This window comes from Emiliania huxleyi, assembly GCF_000372725.1.
Source record: "Emiliania huxleyi CCMP1516 chromosome Unknown EMIHUscaffold_16, whole genome shotgun sequence".
Classification (NCBI taxonomy): Eukaryota; Haptophyta; order Isochrysidales; family Noelaerhabdaceae; genus Emiliania; species Emiliania huxleyi.
Window position 1 is genome coordinate 473,655 of NW_005200982.1, and position 18,178 is coordinate 491,832.

The 18,178-nt window shown below is 64.7% G+C and overlaps 8 protein-coding genes across 8 annotated transcripts in view; 5 read left to right on the forward strand and 3 right to left on the reverse strand.

Moving 5' to 3' along the window:
- The window catches only part of EMIHUDRAFT_449431 (hypothetical protein), a gene marked incomplete at its 3' end in the record, with an annotated part of 1,634 nt that extends 1,406 nt beyond the window's left edge, over positions 1 to 228 (forward strand). Inside the window, exon 5 of the mRNA XM_005785540.1 lies at positions 179 to 228. Within this exon, the coding sequence (XP_005785597.1) occupies positions 179 to 228 (50 nt within the window). The remainder of the gene's footprint in view (positions 1 to 178) is intronic.
- A 216-nt stretch (positions 229 to 444) lies between these two features.
- Positions 445 to 1,296, forward strand: EMIHUDRAFT_202381 (hypothetical protein; the record flags this gene model as incomplete). The annotated part of the gene is made up of 1 exon (XM_005785541.1): positions 445 to 1,296. One exon carries the CDS (start codon positions 445 to 447, stop codon positions 1,294 to 1,296), a length of 852 nt encoding a protein of 283 aa, XP_005785598.1.
- Positions 1,297 to 3,628: 2,332 nt separating this feature from the next.
- EMIHUDRAFT_202382 (hypothetical protein) lies at positions 3,629 to 5,352 on the reverse strand (the record flags this gene model as incomplete). The annotated part of the gene is made up of 6 exons (XM_005785542.1): positions 3,629 to 3,641; positions 3,715 to 3,778; positions 4,251 to 4,325; positions 4,383 to 4,434; positions 4,834 to 4,887; positions 5,251 to 5,352. The coding sequence occupies 6 exons, from the start codon at positions 5,350 to 5,352 to the stop codon at positions 3,629 to 3,631; spliced, it is 360 nt and encodes a 119-aa protein (XP_005785599.1).
- Positions 5,353 to 5,833: 481 nt separating this feature from the next.
- EMIHUDRAFT_98868 (hypothetical protein) lies at positions 5,834 to 7,366 on the reverse strand (the record flags this gene model as incomplete). The annotated part of the gene is made up of 1 exon (XM_005785543.1): positions 5,834 to 7,366. The coding sequence occupies one exon, from the start codon at positions 7,364 to 7,366 to the stop codon at positions 5,834 to 5,836; it is 1,533 nt and encodes a 510-aa protein (XP_005785600.1).
- A 1,019-nt stretch (positions 7,367 to 8,385) lies between these two features.
- On the forward strand, positions 8,386 to 11,106 carry EMIHUDRAFT_98869 (hypothetical protein; the record flags this gene model as incomplete). The annotated part of the gene is made up of 1 exon (XM_005785544.1): positions 8,386 to 11,106. One exon carries the CDS (start codon positions 8,386 to 8,388, stop codon positions 11,104 to 11,106), a length of 2,721 nt encoding a protein of 906 aa, XP_005785601.1.
- A 3,945-nt stretch (positions 11,107 to 15,051) lies between these two features.
- On the forward strand, positions 15,052 to 15,975 carry EMIHUDRAFT_202387 (hypothetical protein; the record flags this gene model as incomplete). Its single annotated transcript, XM_005785545.1, has 1 exon — positions 15,052 to 15,975. One exon carries the CDS (start codon positions 15,052 to 15,054, stop codon positions 15,973 to 15,975), a length of 924 nt encoding a protein of 307 aa, XP_005785602.1.
- A 105-nt stretch (positions 15,976 to 16,080) lies between these two features.
- On the forward strand, positions 16,081 to 16,281 carry EMIHUDRAFT_309506 (hypothetical protein; the record flags this gene model as incomplete). The annotated part of the gene is made up of 1 exon (XM_005785546.1): positions 16,081 to 16,281. One exon carries the CDS (start codon positions 16,081 to 16,083, stop codon positions 16,279 to 16,281), a length of 201 nt encoding a protein of 66 aa, XP_005785603.1.
- A 977-nt stretch (positions 16,282 to 17,258) lies between these two features.
- Positions 17,259 to 18,079, reverse strand: EMIHUDRAFT_449432 (hypothetical protein). The gene is made up of 3 exons (XM_005785547.1): positions 17,977 to 18,079; positions 17,652 to 17,900; positions 17,259 to 17,535 (listed from the first exon to the last, which is right to left on the reverse strand). The coding sequence occupies exons 1-3, from the start codon at positions 18,055 to 18,057 to the stop codon at positions 17,476 to 17,478; spliced, it is 390 nt and encodes a 129-aa protein (XP_005785604.1). The 5' UTR covers positions 18,058 to 18,079; the 3' UTR covers positions 17,259 to 17,475.
- Positions 18,080 to 18,178: the final 99 nt, after the last annotated feature.

Consider the following 18,178-nt stretch of genomic DNA (forward strand, 5'->3'; position numbering starts at 1 on the left):
CGGGAGTCTCCCCGTCCCGGCTCGCGAGTCCCCCCCCCCCCCCTGCCCCCCCTCCGCTCTGGGTGGGCGGGGCTTTCTATGGAGCGCTTCGCTCACTCGATGTGGTCTCGCACTTTCTCTCTCTGTGCCGACCCGGCATTTCGCGGGGCGGGGAGGGGGGTCTCTCTCGGAGCCTGAGGCCGCGATACAGCAGCGGTGGAGAGCGCTCGTGGAGCGCTTGCGCTCTAGCCTGTCGTTGTCGCCAGGGCGGCGGGGGTGGGGGGAGGGGGGGCCGTCGCCAGGCCTGGGGCACGTCCCGGCGCACGTGTGCAGCTAGTGCTGCCGTACATAGTGGATTTCTCAAATGTTCATGTCCTCCAACATGTCAAATTCCGCCCTGATCCTACCCGACTGCCCACGCCCCGCGTTCGCGCGCGCCTTCGCCTATTGTGTAACCGCCGATCCATGGCGCGCGTAGCTATGACAGGGACCGAGGCCGCGGACCCGGTGGCGGACGGGGCTGGCGCGCAAGCGCCGGCCACCGTCGTACTGCCGGGGATGCGCAGCGGACCCTGGAATCGCTCCGATCGCGCGCAACTGGAGGACGCGGTGGGTGTCGCACGGTTGTTCGGTGCGTCGTGTGTCAGGCTGATAAGGCCTGGCTACGCGACCATCGAGGTCGACCTGAAGCACGAGAAGGCCGCGGGCGACCGCGAGTCGGTGAAGGTGGCGGAGCGCTCGTACATCGAGCGCACCGCGCCGAAGAAGAAGGAGCTCACTGATGAGCAGCTTGCGGCTCGAACCGCGTCACGCAAGGCCAAGAAGATCCGGCAGAAGGAGCGCCGGGCGAAGGAGGCTGGCGAGCGCGCCGCGAACGAGGCCGAGAACGCGGAGCGCCCGCGCGCGCAGCTGCGCGAGAACATCGAGTACGTGATGGCCGGGCTGCGGTCTGCAGCTGCGCAGGCGCGCAGCCAGGCCGGGTCCAATATAGGAGTCGAATACTCGCTGCCCCCGGAGAGGGACGACGGGTATCGACGCGGCCCCAGCAAGGTGTACGCCACAGTTCCCCAGGGGACCGTGGCGACGACGGTCGCCCCGGACTGGCTTGCGAACGAGCTGGCCGGGCGCGGCAAGATTGATGCGGCATGCCGCGACCGCATGGTCATGCACCTGATGACGGCCGCCGGCGCCTCGGCGCCGGCCGACGCCGTGTTCAGGTTCACGGCTGGCGAGGCAATGCAGACCGAGGACGACGACGAGGACGCCGACCGCTCCGAGGAGTATTCCGACGACGACGGGAGGGCGTCCGACTTGTAGCTGGCCTCACCCATATCTTACCCTCTGCCCCCCCCCTCCTGCTACCCCCCAGGCTAGATGGAGTAGTCACAGATAGCCCCACACAGCCCCTTACCCCGGGTACTACCCCTTCACCCTCGCCTCGCTGTGTTTCTGAACACGTAGACGACCACGCTGTGGGGGTTGTGTTATAGGAGTAGGAGTGGGGTGCAGGTTGCTCACCCACGGCACCGGGCCGGTGCTTGCACTTTGAATGCCGTGGGGCTCCTGCCCGTGTCCGGGCGTGGAGATGCGAGGGTCGCCCCCCCTTGCCCCACCACTTTGTGTGTGTGGAGACGTTTACCTTACCTTACCTTACCTTACCTTCGCCTATGGCTAGTTCCATTTCACTGTGGCACAGCTCGCGTTACAAAACCTTGATTTTGACCATTGCGCGAAAAAGGTACATCTCGGTGCCTTCCAGAGGCAGCTGCATCCCCGCCGAGTAGACGGTTGCACACAGCAGGTGGCGCGGTGTGCAACCGTCCACTCGGCGGGGTCGCAGCTGCCTCTGCGCGTCCTGGGGATGTACCTTTGTCGCGCGCCGGAGACGACTCGACGCCGCTGAGATCGGAGATCAAGCTCTGACAGGTCGCACGTCGCTCCTTTGACGCCGACGTGACTCACCCGTGCAGATCACATCAGGACACGGTCTCGACGCGCTCGGTACGACGCCTGCGACCCGTCTCGGGTCAGGTGGCACGACGCTCATCGCGCCTACCAGCGCTGCCGTGCAGGTTGCCACGACGAGGTCGAGCACGCTTCTATACGCTCGCCGAGCCTTCCTTTCCATCCCATTTGGCAGCCTGGGAACGGTGGCGGTCAGAGGCAAAGCATACGAGGGGTGGTGGAACCACATGTCACGGCTACTGCCGGCTCGACCCCACGATAGCCTCCGGAGGCTGACTTTGAGGCACAATCATCGGACGACGTCGGCGAGTTGAGTCGCTCTCGCGGTAGCCAGATGACCTCTCATACTAGTATCATCGGCCATGGCCGCAGGAAGCGCGGGGGAGGGCGCTGGGAGCAACACGGAGCTCCGTTGGACGTTTTCAAGATTAGCGTGTCAGAGTGAAATGGAACTAGCCTATCTCCATCTGGCATGTGGCATCTCGCGACTGCTCCGCGACCGGTCTTACTGATACTCTACTTTACGGCCGTCTCCTACCCGCATCTCCGCGGCGCTCTCCGCTCCCGACTCGCCCGTGGCCGTGCTACGACTCGCCGACGCCGTGGCCGCGCGGCGGCGCTTCGCCACCGGCATCGCAGCGTGGCGGGCGAGGACACCGCACGCACGCCGGGCGCGAGAGTGTTGTCCTCCCTTCCCCGCCCCTCCTCCAGCGGCGGCGGCGCTGCCGGCAGCAGTACTGGAGCTGCCGCCGCCGCAGCGTGGCTCGCCGCGGGCGTTGTCGTGGCCGCATAGCGCGCATACCCACGGCGCGGCACCCGCGAGGCAGAGGTCGCAGTCGCAGTCGAAGAAGAAGTGCCTGTGGGGAGCGGTGCACGGCGTCGCGAGCGATAGGAGGGAGTGGGAGGGCTCGGGATGGATGCCACCGCGGTCTCCCGGCTGCACTCGGCCACATCTCCGCTACATCTCAGGCCTGCGCAGCCTGGCGCGTCGCGTCGCCGCCGGCTGCCGAGGGTCGGTGTACGTGATTCGCAGCTCGTCGCCAGCAGGCACCTGCCCGAGGTGCAGCCGAGGTGCAGCCGAGGTGCAGCCGAGGTGCAGCCGAGGTGCAGCCGAGGTGCAGCCGAGGTGCAGCCGAGGTGCAGCCGAGGTGCAGCCGAGGTGCAGCCGAGGTGCAGCCGAGGTGCAGCCGAGGTGCAGCCGAGGTGCAGCCGAGGTGCAGCCGAGGTGCAGCCGAGGTGCAGCCGAGGTGCAGCCGAGGTGCAGCCGAGGTGCAGCCGAGGTGCAGCCGAGGTGCAGCCGAGGTGCAGCCGAGGTGCAGCCGAGGTGCAGCCGAGGTGCAGCCGAGGTGCAGCCGAGGTGCAGCCGAGGTGCAGCCGAGGTGCAGCCGAGGTGCAGCCGAGGTGCAGCCGAGGTGCAGCCGAGGTGCAGCCGAACCGAGAGCAGCAGCCGAGAACGAGCCGCGATCGAGCCGAGATCGAGCCGAGATCGAGCCGAGATCGAGCCGAGGTGTGGCCGCACCTCCGCAGTGGTGACCACGCGCAGGCAGCCGCTCGAGTCGATCTCCCACGCCGCGTTTGGCGAGCAGGAGTGGTTGAACATGGCGATCGATGCCTAGTAGCCAGCCATTGGTCAGAGCCGAGAGGAGCTCAGAGAGCAGGAGGAGTGGAGCACTGCAAGCCATGCCTAGTCGTCCACCCTCGATCATCACAGTCGCTAGTTGATGCAGCAGAGGGGAGCATGGCGGTCGCTGCCGAGACGCCGACGCCAACCTCACGCAGCGGATCGCCTGATGTGGCAGCGCAAGCGGACGCTTCTTTGGCCCGCCGTCGCCCGCTGTTCACAACCGTGCGGCCGAGGGCGGCGGCGGGGCGGGCGGCGGCGGCGAGGGTGGCGGCGACGGGGGCGGGGCTCGCGGACGGTCCTCGCGTACGGCCCTCGAGGAGGCGGAGAAGGAGGTAGTGGGGACGGTGGTGGGGGGGGTGGAGGAGGCGGTGATGATGGTGGGGGAGGAGGAGGAGGAGGCGGTGATGGAGGAGGCGGTGATGGAGGAGGCGGTGATGGAGGAGGCGGTGATGGATGGGGGGGGGGATGGTGGGGGAGGCGAGCAGGGGCCGTGCAGACGGTCCTCGACAAACTCCGCCGTGAAAAGACGCGACTGTCGTCCGGCGCGGCCGCACACCTCTGCCGCACCTCGGCCGCACCCTCGACTGCATCTCGGCGCTTGCATCTCGGCGCTTGCATCTCGGCGCTTGCACCTCGGCGGATCTCGGCTGCATCTCGGCTGTATCTCGGCTGGTGGGGCTACCCGGCTCGGCGGGCGCGTAGAGCGTGAGCGAGTTGCAATACGCGCGGCCGAGTAGATCGCTCGTCTCTGCGAGGCCTATGAACAGGGGCGGTGGACTTGTCATGGACGTGTCATGGACGATGAGGTGAGCACCGCTAGACTCGGCGAGGCCAAGCCGCGCGTGCGCCCCCAGAAAGAAGCGCGCCTGGAACTCGAGGGTCGTCAATGACCGCTGGTCCGTCCTCGACTGTCTGTGTGCGGCGTGACCTTGGGCCCGGGGTTGTCCTCTTGTGTGTGAACAGCTGCTGCGCCAGAGGACAGAAGGGTGTGTGAAAAGCTGCTGCGCCCCCGAGGGAGAGGCGCGCCTGCTGCGCCATCGCGAGGAAGTTGGAGGCGAGCTGCTCGGGCACCTGCGCGGCAGCAGGCCGTGGAGAGAGGAGAGGGAGAGCGGGCGCGCGAGCGGGAGTGGGAGAGAGGACGGAGGTGGCAGAAGGAGAGAGCGGCTCCTCTCATCCTGTCGTCGCGGGCAAATCTCGCGCAGATCTCGGGCAGATCTCGGAGGAGGCCGCGCCTCCTCCTCGGGCGGCGAGAAGAGGTCCATCACATCCTCCATCTCGTCGACACAGACGTCGGTGCCGTCGCCGGCGAGGTCCTCCGCCTACGCCGTGCATCCACCAAGGTCAGGGCCGGAGCACCGCCGAACACACGCTCGGAGAAGAGCCTCCGCCCGATCGGCGTACTGCGGCTCCTCGGGCAGCGCCGCGGAGCGCCAGCGCAGCAGCAGCAACCGCAGCAGCAGCCGCAGCGAGCGTGTGTCCTCTGGTGGCGCGATCCCGGCGGGAGGCGAGCGGAGGAGCGCGAGGGCCTGGCACTCGTCGTCGTGCACGAGGCGCGCAGCCGGTGAGGCGGCGCAGCGCCCGCACAGCCGGCTCGTCCGGCACTTGCCGCAGGGCGGCGTGGTTGTCGGCAGCGGAGAGAGGCAGACGCAGCAGTGGCTGCTCAAGGCCGTGTCGTTGCAGACCGCCGCTGCTGGCAACGCGCGAACCACCTCCGTGCCGGCCTTGAGGCGGCGCACGGCGAAGACGCCCCGCCCGGCACGGTCAGTGTCGCGCACCTCGATCATATCCGGCCGCACCGATGGGTGGTTGTTGGCGCCCCCCGCCAGAAAGAATTTTACAACAAAACTCCCTCGCACGACACTGGGCACAGGACTGGGCACGGGACTGGCTCGCACTGGCACTAACACAGGTGTAAGAAGAAAACATGGAATCAAAAAAATGATTAACGTTTTTTAATTAATACCTTGTTTTTTTTGGCAACGGCTACAGACTCTTACATATTACACAATTGAACAGGACTGTACAGAGAATACAGAGTCGGTGCTGCGCGCGTGACGCGGGGCGCCGGAGGTCCTCAGAATTGTCCGGCGTCGGCGCCGCTACCCTCAGGCCGACGCGCATATCTCGCTCACGCTTGCTTGCGCCGGCGCACAGCCCCCCCCCCGAAGGAACACACATCGTCTCCTCTCGCCGCGTGCCCGACCCGCGGGACGGCCACCCACAGCGAATGCACGCGGGCTCTCTCAGGTTAGGTGAGCGAGCGAGCTACAGGGTTGCCCAGTTCTTGTTCAGCAGCTTGTCAGCGATCTCACGTAGGCGAGCTTGGAGGCCGGGAAGCCGTGCTTGATGGATCGCCGCCTTTGCCGCCCTGCTTGCCGGCGGAAGCTGCTCGTCGAGTTGCCGACGGCTCGTCTTGTTGCCGACTGTCGAGAGGGCGAGGCGGTCGGACAACTCGCACTGCCCGGCAGTCCGGGCGTAGTACTGGTTGAGGTGGTACAGGTTGCCGTAAGCTGCCGCGCCAGACAAGACGGTATTGTTGACGCAGCTCGGGAAGCCAACTTCGACCGCCGTCGACAGGTCCTCGTCCGTGACGGACGCCAGATAATCGCCGCACTCATCGGTCCCGCAGGTGGCGGCTGTGTGCTCGGGCTGGTCGTCGGCGCAGGGGTTGTCGCAGTCCTCCTCCTCATCGCAGTTCTCGCAGTCACGCGGACACCAAGCCTCGAGCTCGGTGAACAAGCTGTAGGCGCCCATGCAGGTGGTGTAGTCGATGTCTGTCGAGAGGGCGAGGCGGTCGTACAACTCGCACTCTCGGGCGACAGACCGGTAGTACAGGTTGAGGTACGCCGTGCCCATGTTGCCGTAAGCTGCCGCGCCAGACAAGACGGTATTGTTGACGCAGCTCGGGAAGCCAACTTCGACCGCCGTCGACAGGTCCTCGTCCGTGACGGACGCCAGATAATCGCCGCACTCATCGGTCCCGCAGGTGGCGGCTGTGTGCTCGGGCTGGTCGTCGGCGCAGGGGTTGTCGCAGTCCTCCTCCTCATCGCAGTTCTCGCAGTCACGCGGACACCAAGCCTCGAGCTCGGTGAACAAGCTGTAGGCGCCCATGCAGGTGGTGTAGTCGATGTCTGTCGAGAGGGCGAGGCGGTCGTACAACTCGCACTCTCGGGCGACAGACCGGTAGTACAGGTTGAGGTACGCCGTGCCCATGTTGCCGTAAGCTGCCGCGCCAGACAAGACGGTATTGTTGACGCAGCTCGGGAAGCCAATTTCGACCGCCGTCGACAGGTCCTCGTCCGTGACGGACGCCAGATAATCGCCGCACTCATCGGTCCCGCAGGTGGCGGCTGTGTGCTCGGGCTGGTCGTCGGCGCAGGGGTTGTCGCAGTCCTCCTCCTCATCGCAGTTCTCGCAGTCACGCGGACACCAAGCCTCGAGCTCGGTGAACAAGCTGTAGGCGCCCATGCAGGTGGTGTAGTCGATGTCTGTCGAGAGGGCGAGGCGGTCGGACAACTCGCACTCTCGGGCGACAGACCGGTAGTACAGGTTGAGGTACGCCGTGCCCATGTTGCCGTAAGCTGCCGCGCCAGACAAGACGGTATTGTTGACGCAGCTCGGGAAGCCAATTTCGACCGCCGTCGACAGGTCCTCGTCCGTGACGGACGCCAGATAATCGCCGCACTCATCGGTCCCGCAGGTGGCGGCTGTGTGCTCGGGCTGGTCGTCGGCGCAGGGGCTGTCGCAGTCCTCCTCCTCATCGCAGTCCTCGCAGTCACGCGGAATTCGTAGGTGCATCTGAGCAAAATTGAGCCCGCTCAGGTGTGAACAAAAAGTATAAGGGTCGACCAGGTTTCGAACTGGGGGCCTCCCGCCAGCGGGGCGGCACTCGGCGAAGAAACCGTGGAAGGGAGAGGGGGCCAGCGGGCGACCTATATAGCATACCGGAGGAATTAGACACCACGGCGGCGAGGGAGGCGGCGAGGGAGGCGGGCTCGGCGGCGGCGGCGAGGGAGGCGGCGAGGGAGGCGGGCTCGGCGGCGGCGGCGAGGGAGGCGGAGAGGGAGGCGGAGAGGGCGGCGGCGGCGAGGGAGGCGGCGAGGGAGGCGGGCTCGGCGGCGGCGGCGAGGGAGGCGGCGAGGGAGGCGGAGAGGGCGGCGGCGGCGAGGGAGGCGGCGAGGGAGGCGGGCTCGGCGGCGGCGGTGAGGGAGGCGGCGAGGGAGGCGGAGAGGGCGGCGGCGGCGAGGGAGGCGGCGAGGGAGGCGGAGAGGGCGGCGGCGGCGAGGGAGGCGGCGAGGGAGGCGGGCTCGGCGGCGGCGGCGAGGGCGGAGGACAGCGCCGCCGCCGAGGGCGGCGCGGCGGCGGCAGCGACGACGACGGCGGCGGCGGCGGCTCCTCTCGAGGGAGGCGCAAAGCACCGCGCATCGCCTCAGACGACGAGGACGGCGCGCCGCCCGTCGCTTCGGCCCGCTCGAGCAGGGCCCGAGCCGTCAGCCGCGGCGAGGCGGCTGCTGAGCCGCCCGCGGCAGCGGCGGCTGACGCTGGCGGCAGCACGCACGCCAGGCGGACCCAGCGGCGCATCCGCGACGACTCCGACGAGGATGACGGGTGACTCACTCGCGCGGGAGGGGCGTTGCTGGAAAGTATTCTTTTTTTCGCCTTGGAAATCAGTCTCTGAGAAAAGAAATTCGCCACCCGCGTGATAAAAGGCGGGCACCCTCCTTGAGCTGACGTCCTGATCAGGAGCTCCTGCACTTGCAAGCGCGTCCTGATCAGGAGCTCGACAGAGGCGTCGAAGCCCCACCGTGAGCATCATCATGGCACTCTACAAGGCACTGTCAGCCCTCTTGCCGACTGTGGCCCTGGCGTCGTCCTCCAAGCTGCTCGGTAACCAGCTCTCGTACTGCGAGCCACGTGCTTGCGAGGATGAGATCGTGCCAGAGACCATCTACTGCCGGCTCACCTTTGACGTGGTCAACTTCACCGTGGCCGGGGTCGGCAACATCACGACTCGCGGATACCAGCGTAACGACACCGACCGCAGCGCAGCCACGCCGATGGGCCCAACGATAAACGTGTATCCCGGCGACAATCTCACAATCGAGCTGTTCAACAACCTAGACCAGCCGCTGCTCCGGCAAAGGGGCGTGCACAACTTCTACCATGACTTCGAATGGACCAACGTGCACACGCATGGGCTTCATGTCAGCGGCGAAGAGCCCGGAGACTCAGTCTTTGTTGAAGTCGGCCCGAAGTGTTCGAAAAACTACACCTACAGCATCCCCGAGGACCACATGCCGGGGACGTACTGGTACCACCCCCACAAACACGGGTCCACTGGCGCTCACGCTGGAGGAGGAGCAGTCGGCATGATCAAGATTCTCGACCCAAAGGGCACGCTCCCTGCATTCATTGAGTCGACAGACATCGTGCCGGAGCTCGACCTGGTGATACTGGGGCTTGCCGGCGTAATGAAGCAGGGCGCAAACAAAGGCGTCGAGGACAAGATGGCTAAGTGCTGCAAGGCCTACAACAACATCAGCTACAAAACCGCGTCGGAGGTTTTCGAAAGCAAGGCCTGCGATCAGTTTGGAATGGCTGGGATGATCGACCCCAAGCACTTCAACGAGGACAGAGAGTGTCTGAATGCCACCCTCAAGAAAATGAACGTCAAGGACTGCGAACGGGATCAGTTCATTGCCGATCAATGCGACCGGTCCAAGGTTTGGAGCGCGCCAATCGACTACACGGACGACGGCAAGAATGGGAACAACACCTTCCTCGTCAACGGTGATTACAACCCCACGCATTACGTTGCTGCGAACGCTTGGACGCGCCTTCGCATCGTGTACGCTTCGATCGATCAGCAGCTCTACTTTTCCTTGCCCGAAGGGTGCGACATGGAGCTGATGGCCAAGGACGGCGTTTACATTCGCGACATGCCCCGAAGGACCAGTTACGCGTACTTTGGTTCTGGCAACCGTGCTGACTTCCTCGTGCGCTGCGCGGGAGACACAGTCGACAAGATGCCATGCCCCGAAGACACAAACAGGACGTGCACGAAGTACCCCATCACGGCCTGGTTTTACAACGAAGCGGGGGAATCGGACAACAGCGTCTGCGAAGCGGTCAAAATGCTAGACCCTGGCTCGAGCGCGGCGAACATCTCTCAGACCATGTACGATGCCGCCAAAACCGCAAATGAAAATTTCCCACCCGTGCTCGTTGCACTTGGAACCATCATGGCCGTACATGAGACTGGCGTCGAGACGTGTGATCTGCCGAATATCAGCGTGACCTACCCTTGCTACCTGGCCGACCTGAGGGACGTGACTGACAGCCAGCTCGCCGCCCAAGCGGGTTTCAGCCCCGACCGTCACATTCATTTTGCCGGGAGTGGCGGCTCGCCGTTGCCATCGATTAACGGAGACTACTATGGCAACGGATACTTCCACACGGGCGACGAGCCAGACATAAAACCTCACCAAAACGACTCGAGGATGGCCGTGCTCCGGCACAGCAGGGCAGGAGGGGAAGATACAAACGTCTTCAGCATGCCTGTCGGCAGCCTGGTCAACTTCACCCTCCATGGCGTGCACTTCCACGCCTTCCACTGGCACGTGAACCCGTTTCAGCTGCAGACGTCGTACGATGAGTTCGGCCTCTTTAACAAGGATGGCCTCGAGACTCACGAGCGACCACGGGCTTTTGAGAAAGGGGACAAGGATGATCGCGCCTTTGAGCCCTATTTCAAGGCTGGTGACTGGCATGACGTTCTGATGGTACCTGCCAAGTGGTGTGCGCCCGTCGACAAGTACGACTGCACGGGGGATCCGGACCAAGGTGACATGCACAACCAAACCGGCGACAAGAACAACTCATTCGGCCAGTGCACTCCTGAGTACTGGGCGCAAACAAACCTTTCCTTCCCCGTCCGCACGAATCTCGACCGTTTCGTCAGTCGGCAGGTCGTCCACTGCCACGTCCTCGAGCACGAGGACCAGGGGATGATGACCCTGCTCGACATCCAAGAGTATAGCAAATGGAAGGAGGCGAATCCAATGGGCGGACCTCAGTCAGGCGACGAGAACAACCACAACAAGCTCGCGTACGGCCGTCAACTCGACCAGATGTGCTACGGACCAATGCCTGCAAACGCAAAGGAAATGGGCATATGGTCGAGCAAGGAAGGAATGTGCTGCGCACACGAGGATGACGACATCTGCGAGGCGGGACTGAGCTGCCAGTGTGGTACGGTGGACACGACGCCTTCCTTGCTCCCGCGGTCCGTTTCGAAGAGGAACTGCAAGTGTCGCCCATCGCCGCCGCCCTCGCCGCCCTCGCCACCGCCCTCGCCGCCCTCGCCACCCCCATCGCCGGAGCCAGTGTCCTGGCTGCGCCTCGCGGCACTCGCCCTCGTCGTGCTGCTGATGGCGGTCCTGATTGCGATCCTGCTGAAAGCCCTGACACGGGCGAGGCGATGCCCCCCTTCACCTGATGTCCCCAAGCAGAGCCTCCCCTGCGCTGAGTCCATTTAGACCGCTCCTCGAAACACCAAAGAGAGAAGCAGGTGAAGATGTAGATATGTGTGTGTGTGTTTAGTAGAGTGAAGCAGGTGTAGTTTGTGTGTGTTTTGTAGAGTGCACCATCACCTGTTTCCCGCGTGTGGGGAGCATTAAACCTTTGTTGTCTTTCTGTGTGTTCATTGCGCATTTTGCACATTAGGTTTTTCCCGTCTAGTAATTCGCAACGCAAATCCTCTGATGATAAATTTCTTTTTGCGCACACGCGCGAGGGAAAAAAATTCTTTTTGCCCGTGGACGAGGCCTCGCCGATCGCGGCGCAGCTCGCCCAGCGCGCCGTGGTCGGCTTCCTGTCGACTGCAGTCTCGGACTGCCTCACCAACGGGCTGCGCGTGCTCAAGACGTCGCGCCAGACGTCGCCGACCTCCCTCTCCTACTCCGCCGCCGCCGCCGCCGTCCTGGCCAAGGACGGTGTGGCCGGCTTGCTCGGGCGCGGACTGCGGACCAGACTGCTCATCACGGGCTGCAGAGCGCGCTCTTCGTGGTCGTGTGGAAGCTGATCGAGCAGCGGCTTGACGCCACGTGGCTCTCGAGAGGGGGCGGTGGGTAGAGGCGTGGGGTCTTGCACACTCAGACACGGCGGGGTGGCCCTCTCTACACATGCCTCTATTTCGTTCCAGCGCCAGTCTCCGCAGGGACCGCACCTGAGACCTGTGTTTGTGAGGGCGTGAGAGACTTCGCTTTCATAATTCTTCTTTTGTGTCGTCGCGTTTGGAGCCACCTACGTACCCGCCGGGTACCCCAAGCAGACCCCCTGTGTGAGCTGGGGAGCTAGCTGCGCGGGAGCGTAGAGCCGAGGCCCTAGCGTACAGGGTACAGCCGAGTTACGCCCGCGTCCCACGTCCGTACGGCTTTATCGTTTATGCGTAGGCGGTAGAGCTCTAACTGCGCCACACGCGTGTTCTCTTCTCGGAAGGTGCTTGTCGCAGTGGCCGGGCGGCGCGAGCGCTAGGACGGTGTTGGCAAAATTGGACCCTCCGTGGTAGAAGCAGCGCGAGAGGGTGAGCATCATCTGCGACGAAACTCGAAAGTGCCTCGTGACACACTCTGGGCAGGCGCCAGGCGGCGCGTGCGCGCGGCGGGGCGTCAGACTTGCGCATGCAGGGCGAGGGGCGAGCGTTACCAGGTCCAGAAAGATCTCAGCAACGTCGGAGCTGTTGAAGTCGTGCTTGAAGACAGGGTTGACCATGCACTCTGCGCAGCCTTGGGCGCGCACACGCGCTGTCACCGAGCGGGGGAGAAGGACGGACGCGTTTAGGCCGGCGCCACCGCCGAGCACAGCCGCCTTGAGAGGCGTGTTGTCCGTCGCGAGGAAGAGGGGCACCTGTGGGATATGTCCTGGACGAGTCATGCACAAGCACATGCTCGCGTGTGGTCCGCCGCGACAAGAGAAGATTTCGCCTTGCCCTCGCGGACAAGGCAATCCAGGATCCCAGTCGCGTCACCCACTGTCATGCGCACGTCCTTCTTGAGCAGCACAGGGGCCTTGGCAAACTGTTCCGCGAGCGGGCAGCGGGAGCTGAGGTGCGAAGGCGTGGGCGCCGACTCCATACAGCGCAGCGCAGCGGCGCGCCTTGTACGGATTGCCAGGTGCGCCGTCGCCGAGGCGGAGGTGCACGCCGTCGAATGGCTGATCGGCAAAGAGTGCCCGCCTCCGCGCCTCTACGGTTCCTCTCAGGTAGGGGGTGGCCGTAAACAGCGCGCGGATAAGGCAGCCGAGCGAGTCTGCGCGGAACTCTGCGCCTCCGCGCTCGCCACGGGATGCGTTGCGACTGTGCCGAGGGTGGGGCGGTTAGTGGCGCTGATCGGACGAGAGGTGCCAAGATCGCTCTCACTGCGATCCTTCCTAGGTCGCTAGACCAGTGAGTGTTGCCAGTGACCCGCGTGTACTGCCTGCCGCTGCTCCAGAACTCGTCACCGCCCGGCGCTGGACCATTCCACCGATTGACGGGCACATCCCTCAGCGCGGCCGCCTCCTCCGCAGTGACTCGCCACTCGATGCGTGTGCTGCCCAGATCGGTCGGCTCGAAAAAGTCAGAGAGTGGGACGGGCGACAACCAGTCGACCAGCAGCACCTGCGGCGCCAAAGGGGAATGGGTTTCGGTCACGGCTGGGAGACGGCAGGTAGCTTGCGGTGCGGACGCCTGCCGGCGGTAAGCTGCCAGGCGCAGGAGGTAAGCGATGATCCGGAAGCGGTCACCGAATCCAAGGCATCGGGGGTTGGTCCCCGGCATGAATGGACGGCACGTGTACACAAGGTATTCTGCTCCCGGCGCATGGCGGTGCGCAGCATGCCACCGGGCGTACTCGCTCAGCCAGTGGGCGCATGGCGTGGGCTGAAGGTGCAGGAGAGGGCGGCGCTGCCCGACGACAGGGGTAGCCCTGTGATGGCGGTGCATAATGGACACTCCCAGCTGGGCTTCCCTTCCGGCGGCTTGTCAGAGTGGAAGGTGTGCGCCAGCCAGAGAGAGGGACGCGCGAGTTCGTGCACTCAGGCCAATCGTTGTTTTGTCGAGTTTGGCGCGGCGCGAAAAATCACGGTGTAGGGCCCAGGCACACAGTCGAGAACGGACAAACAGAGTACAGAGATCGATCGACACGGTCAGGCAGCGCCGGGTCCCAGAGAAGGCTGCAACCGCCTCTGTCTACTCAGTATGGGCAAGTTCACGGACGGACGGGAATGGATTTCAGTTGTTTCCCCAGGCGCGGAAAGAAAGAAGTAAAAAATGCCGGAAGGGAGCGGGAGCCGGAGCAGCCGCACACGTTGCTTACGGCTTAGCTAGCCGGGAGCTCTTCTACTCTCTTCTTCACTTGGCGGTTTTTCTTTCGTCATCGTGTTAGCACGCTCTCGGTTGGACCTCTCTTGGTACCCCCAGTTGGTCCTGCTGCTGCGGCCGCTGCCACCGCCGCCGCCCCGCCCATGCGCACATACATGCTCGTGGCGCTGAGCCTAGATCTCGCTCGTTCTCGGCTAAATCTCGCTCGTTCTTTTTTTGGAAAACTGTACCCCATGTCCCCCAATGTACCCCACATTCCGCTGACGGCCTTCTATCCCAAGGAAGCCCTCCACTAAGCTCGTCCGCTCGCACTTGCCGCGCCGCATTGCGTTCAGGGGTGAGAGAGGGGCCCATGGCGCGTTCAGGGGTGCGCCTGAGGCGTGTAGACTGCGGGGCGCCGCGATAGCGCGGCGCCGACGATTGTGTCGCTCACTGTCACACCGTCGACACGGTCACAGTGTGTGTGCAGTGCGTCCACTCCGGCGACCGTGACGCCGTCGGTTCTCGCCTATACCGGCTAGTGTGGAGCTCTCAGTGTGGTTGCGTGTTGTACTAGTGATGCTGCACTAGGCGGCCCGTTTCCGCAATCAGGACGCGAATGGAGGCCCAGTCAGCACACAGCAGCTCGGGCAACTCCCAACTGCACATATGCAGAACAGACATCAACTGTGAACGGTGACTCGAAGATGTGACCGCTCTCTGCGTGAATCGTCAGGCAAGCTCGCACTCTCCTCGTCCGCTCGCGCTTGCCGCGCCGCATTGCGCCCGACTATGCAGCCGCGAGCTGCACGCCTAGACCCTCGCGACGCCTATCGCTCACGGAACCCGCCGCCCCCTCACCACCCCCACCACGCGATGCGCCCTCGCTCGCCGCGCGAGCGGCTGACCCCCCTCGGCCTCGCACCGCCTGCCTACTCCCGCTCGCAGGTACAGCCGCTGCCATCGAGGAGGGCGCGAGACGCGTCCGCTGCTGCCCATTCCCCACCCTTGTCCCGCGCGCGACCGCCCTCCCTCTCTTCTGGCAAGAGAGCTCATCTCCCCCGCCTCCTCCGCCGCACCTCCCTCTTCCCCAACACTCGCCGCCCTCGCGCCAAAACCCAAAACACCCCCGCAGGCTTCAAGCATGCTCGCGTTCATCGTGTCGCTCGTGGCGTATACGGATCCGGCGGAAGAGCTGTACGGCATCTGGGAGCGGAACATGGGCAAGAATCGGGAGACCAAGTTGCAAACGCAGTACCATTTCGCCTATGCGCAACATCTGGCGCCCTATCGCACCCGCAATAATGTCACCCTCCTCGAGATCGGTGCAAACACAGGAGACTCGCTGTATGCGTGGTCGGAGTACTTCCGCGAGCCAGGCGCGACCATCTGGGGGATGCGCTACGGCGTCTCCGACTCGAGGATGAAGAAGTGTCGCGCGGGCGCCGCAAACTGCGCCAAGGTGCACATTCACGACGGCGATCAGAGCAGCGCTCGGGATCTTCGGGCCTTGGTCGCTGCCGCGTTTGGCGACGCGTTCAAGGCGCCTGCCACACTCGCGAACCACGAATGGCGGCGTGCTGGGTACGACGTCATCATCGACGATGGCTCTCACGTGCCGGCGCACATCCTCTTCACCTTCACAGAACTCTTCCCTATGCTGCGGCCGGGTGGGGTCTACGTGATCGAGGACAACGCATTTTCATATGCCGATAAGCCAACCACCGCCTACGGCTATCGCGTTGGTCACCGTGGCGGCATCGGCCGGCCAACCACCGACAATGCTGTTGAGCGATTCAAGGCTCTCGCTGACATTGTCAATCGGGAGGAGTGCTTCCAAGATCTGGACATCGTCATCTTTAGCGAGGCAATCGACCGCGCCGTGTTCCAGGTTGCGTTTGTCTCGGGACTCGTGTTCGTGTGGAAGAAGACGGCGGCGCAGCAGGCGGGGCTCGCCGGGATCCCCTCTCTCCGGTGGACGAGTCACGCCAACGGCCCGGCGCTCCAAGAGTACAAGCGCTTCCTCGAGGCTGGGAAGCACGTGGGCGTCGGAGGCGTGCGCGTGTGAGGCACAGGGCGGCGTGGGCGATTGCGATGACGCGTGAGTCCGTAGCTGGTGCGCCGCCGACGCCGCCGCCGGGAATCGGGGGGGTGCTGCCTTGGTGCATGAGGGATGGGGAGCTCCCTGGCGCGCGAGGGGTGGGAGGGGCTCGTGTCTCTCTCACACGGGCGCGCCGGGGTGCGGTGGGAGACTGGGCACCCGATCGGCGGATGGACGACCCGCAACTGGTCTGGCGAGGGGCGCGGTGCTGGGTGCGGCGACGGGAGAGGGCCTCGAGCGCCGCGTGTGCGCGGCGGAGTCGGCATAGACTGACTGACTGAGGCCGACGGGGCTGTTGAAGGGAAGGGTAGGCATGTTGTGCTCGAGATCGTCCAGCCGCACTTGCGCTCTGTGTGGCCACTGGGAGGCGTGAGAGACTAATGAAGGCTCTATATGCATGTATGTATCCGAGTGAAGAACAGACAGATGCATCATTATTTTATTGGATCCAGCCCAGCGGCCTCAGATCGTCGATTAACGCCTGCTCCTCCCTTCCCGCCGGTCCACTAGGCGGCGCTGCCGTGCACTGGCGCGAGCGAGCTGCATTTACATCCCGCACGCGCGATTGGCAGTCGAGTTACAAACAACCCGCAGCTGTGCGTGCGCACCACGAACCGTTGTTCGGGGATCTCTCGGCTCCCGTTAATGGACTCGCGTTGGGACGCGAGGTGGGGGTTTGCTTCCCCCCCCCCCCCCCCCGGAGGGGACACGGCCACTTTTAGCGAGATCGGGGAAATCACTCTCATCGCCCACCGCTCTCGCCTCCCTCCCTCTCCCGCTGCCGCGCCGTATCCTGTCCTAGCCTGCGATACATTGAGACCTCACGCCCCGCGACTGTCTCCCGCGCTCGCAGGCGGGCCTGTCCGCCGTGCCACGCCATGCGTGATCATCGCTGGGGGCAGCGGTGCTCGTGCGACTGCGGATTCGGCCTCACCTCACGCCCTCTGGCCTACAGCTGCACGCTGCCGGGCGCCATTCTCGAGCCCTTTGGCGAATGGGCCCAAATCCGGGCTCTGAGCACGCCTACTGCTGACGATCTATGTAGCTAGTGCGGTGGAGTCTGGCGCAGGTGCGCGAGCCCGTCGCCACAGGGGGGGACGCGCGATTATGTGGGCGCTCCCGAGGGGGGCAGGGCCAGGGGGCGAACCGCGTGTGTTCAAGGGTAACCAGGCGAATTGCGCCCCCAAAATGGTCCTGAGCGGCTCCCACGACCTCCCCAACACCCGAGGTGCACGACACGACCGCTCGTTCGAACATTAGCGCCACAAATATTTTCCATTAATTTCCCCTCTAGCTAGCGGCTACGCTTTCTCATCGCGTATTGTTCCGTACGTCGTACTTCCCGGCCATCATCTCGAGAGCGAATAGCACCGCAGCACCCACCCCTGTAAGTTGCCCGTCCTCGGTAGCGCGCTGCCGCCGTTACCGCAGCTCGTCTAGAAGCCGCGCGGGGCATGGGGCGGTGGCCTAGGGAAGCCCGCCGAAAATCGTCCGCTGCCGCTTCTCGGTCCGCTCGGCGCGGCTGGCCTAGGGACGTACACGCATGTCGCATCGGGCCGGCGGGCGGCGATGCGAACCCCTCTCGCCCTCGCCCTCGCCCTCGCCCCTCCCCTCGCTCTCATGCTCTCGGCTCGGCGGCGCGCCTGCTTGGCGACGGCGGGCAAGTTCTTGTACCGCTTGCGGTCGAAGTTGTAGACGTCGAGCCAGAAGGGCTTCGCGTACGTGATGTAGAGGAGGGGCCGCTCCTCGGTGCCGCTGTTGCCAAGCCCGCGGTGCTTGAGCCGGTAGTCGAAGATGAGCGCGCTGCCCGCCTTGAGGCTCGGCGTCTTGGAGGGCACCTTGGCGTCGAAGTCGAGGTGCGAGCCAGGGACATACTCGGTCGGGCCGTTTGCCTACTCGCGGAGTCTTTGAGGCGGTTCGGAGCAGGCTCGGAGAAGGACGGCGGCGGGCCGGGCCGTAGTAGTGTGCCGCGGTGAGGTTCACGAGCGGCACGAACACGTTGACCGCGTGCACGGGCGCGACGAAGCGCGGGTCGCCCCCCGCGTTCATGTGCGGCCCATCCGAATGCCACCTACCTCCTCATCCTCCCGACTGCGACTGCTGCTACTGCAGCGCACACAGCCCTCCGCGCGCACACTGCCCTCCTCCTCCTCACCTCACCCTCACCTAC

What these genes read in the sequence shown, in the direction of transcription:
- EMIHUDRAFT_449432 (XM_005785547.1), bottom strand. Translation starts at nt 18,057, where the DNA reads ATGAACGCGGGGGGCGACCCGCGCTTCGTCGCGCCCGTGCACGCGGTC. An exon ending in CGCTCGTGAACCTCACCGCG is followed by an intron (nt 17,901 to 17,976) that starts GCACACTACTAC and finishes CTCCGCGAGTAG; the next exon opens with GCAAACGGCCCGACCGAGTA. An exon ending in TGCCCGCCGTCGCCAAGCAG is followed by an intron (nt 17,536 to 17,651) that starts GCGCGCCGCCGA and finishes GTACGTCCCTAG; the next exon opens with GCCAGCCGCGCCGAGCGGAC.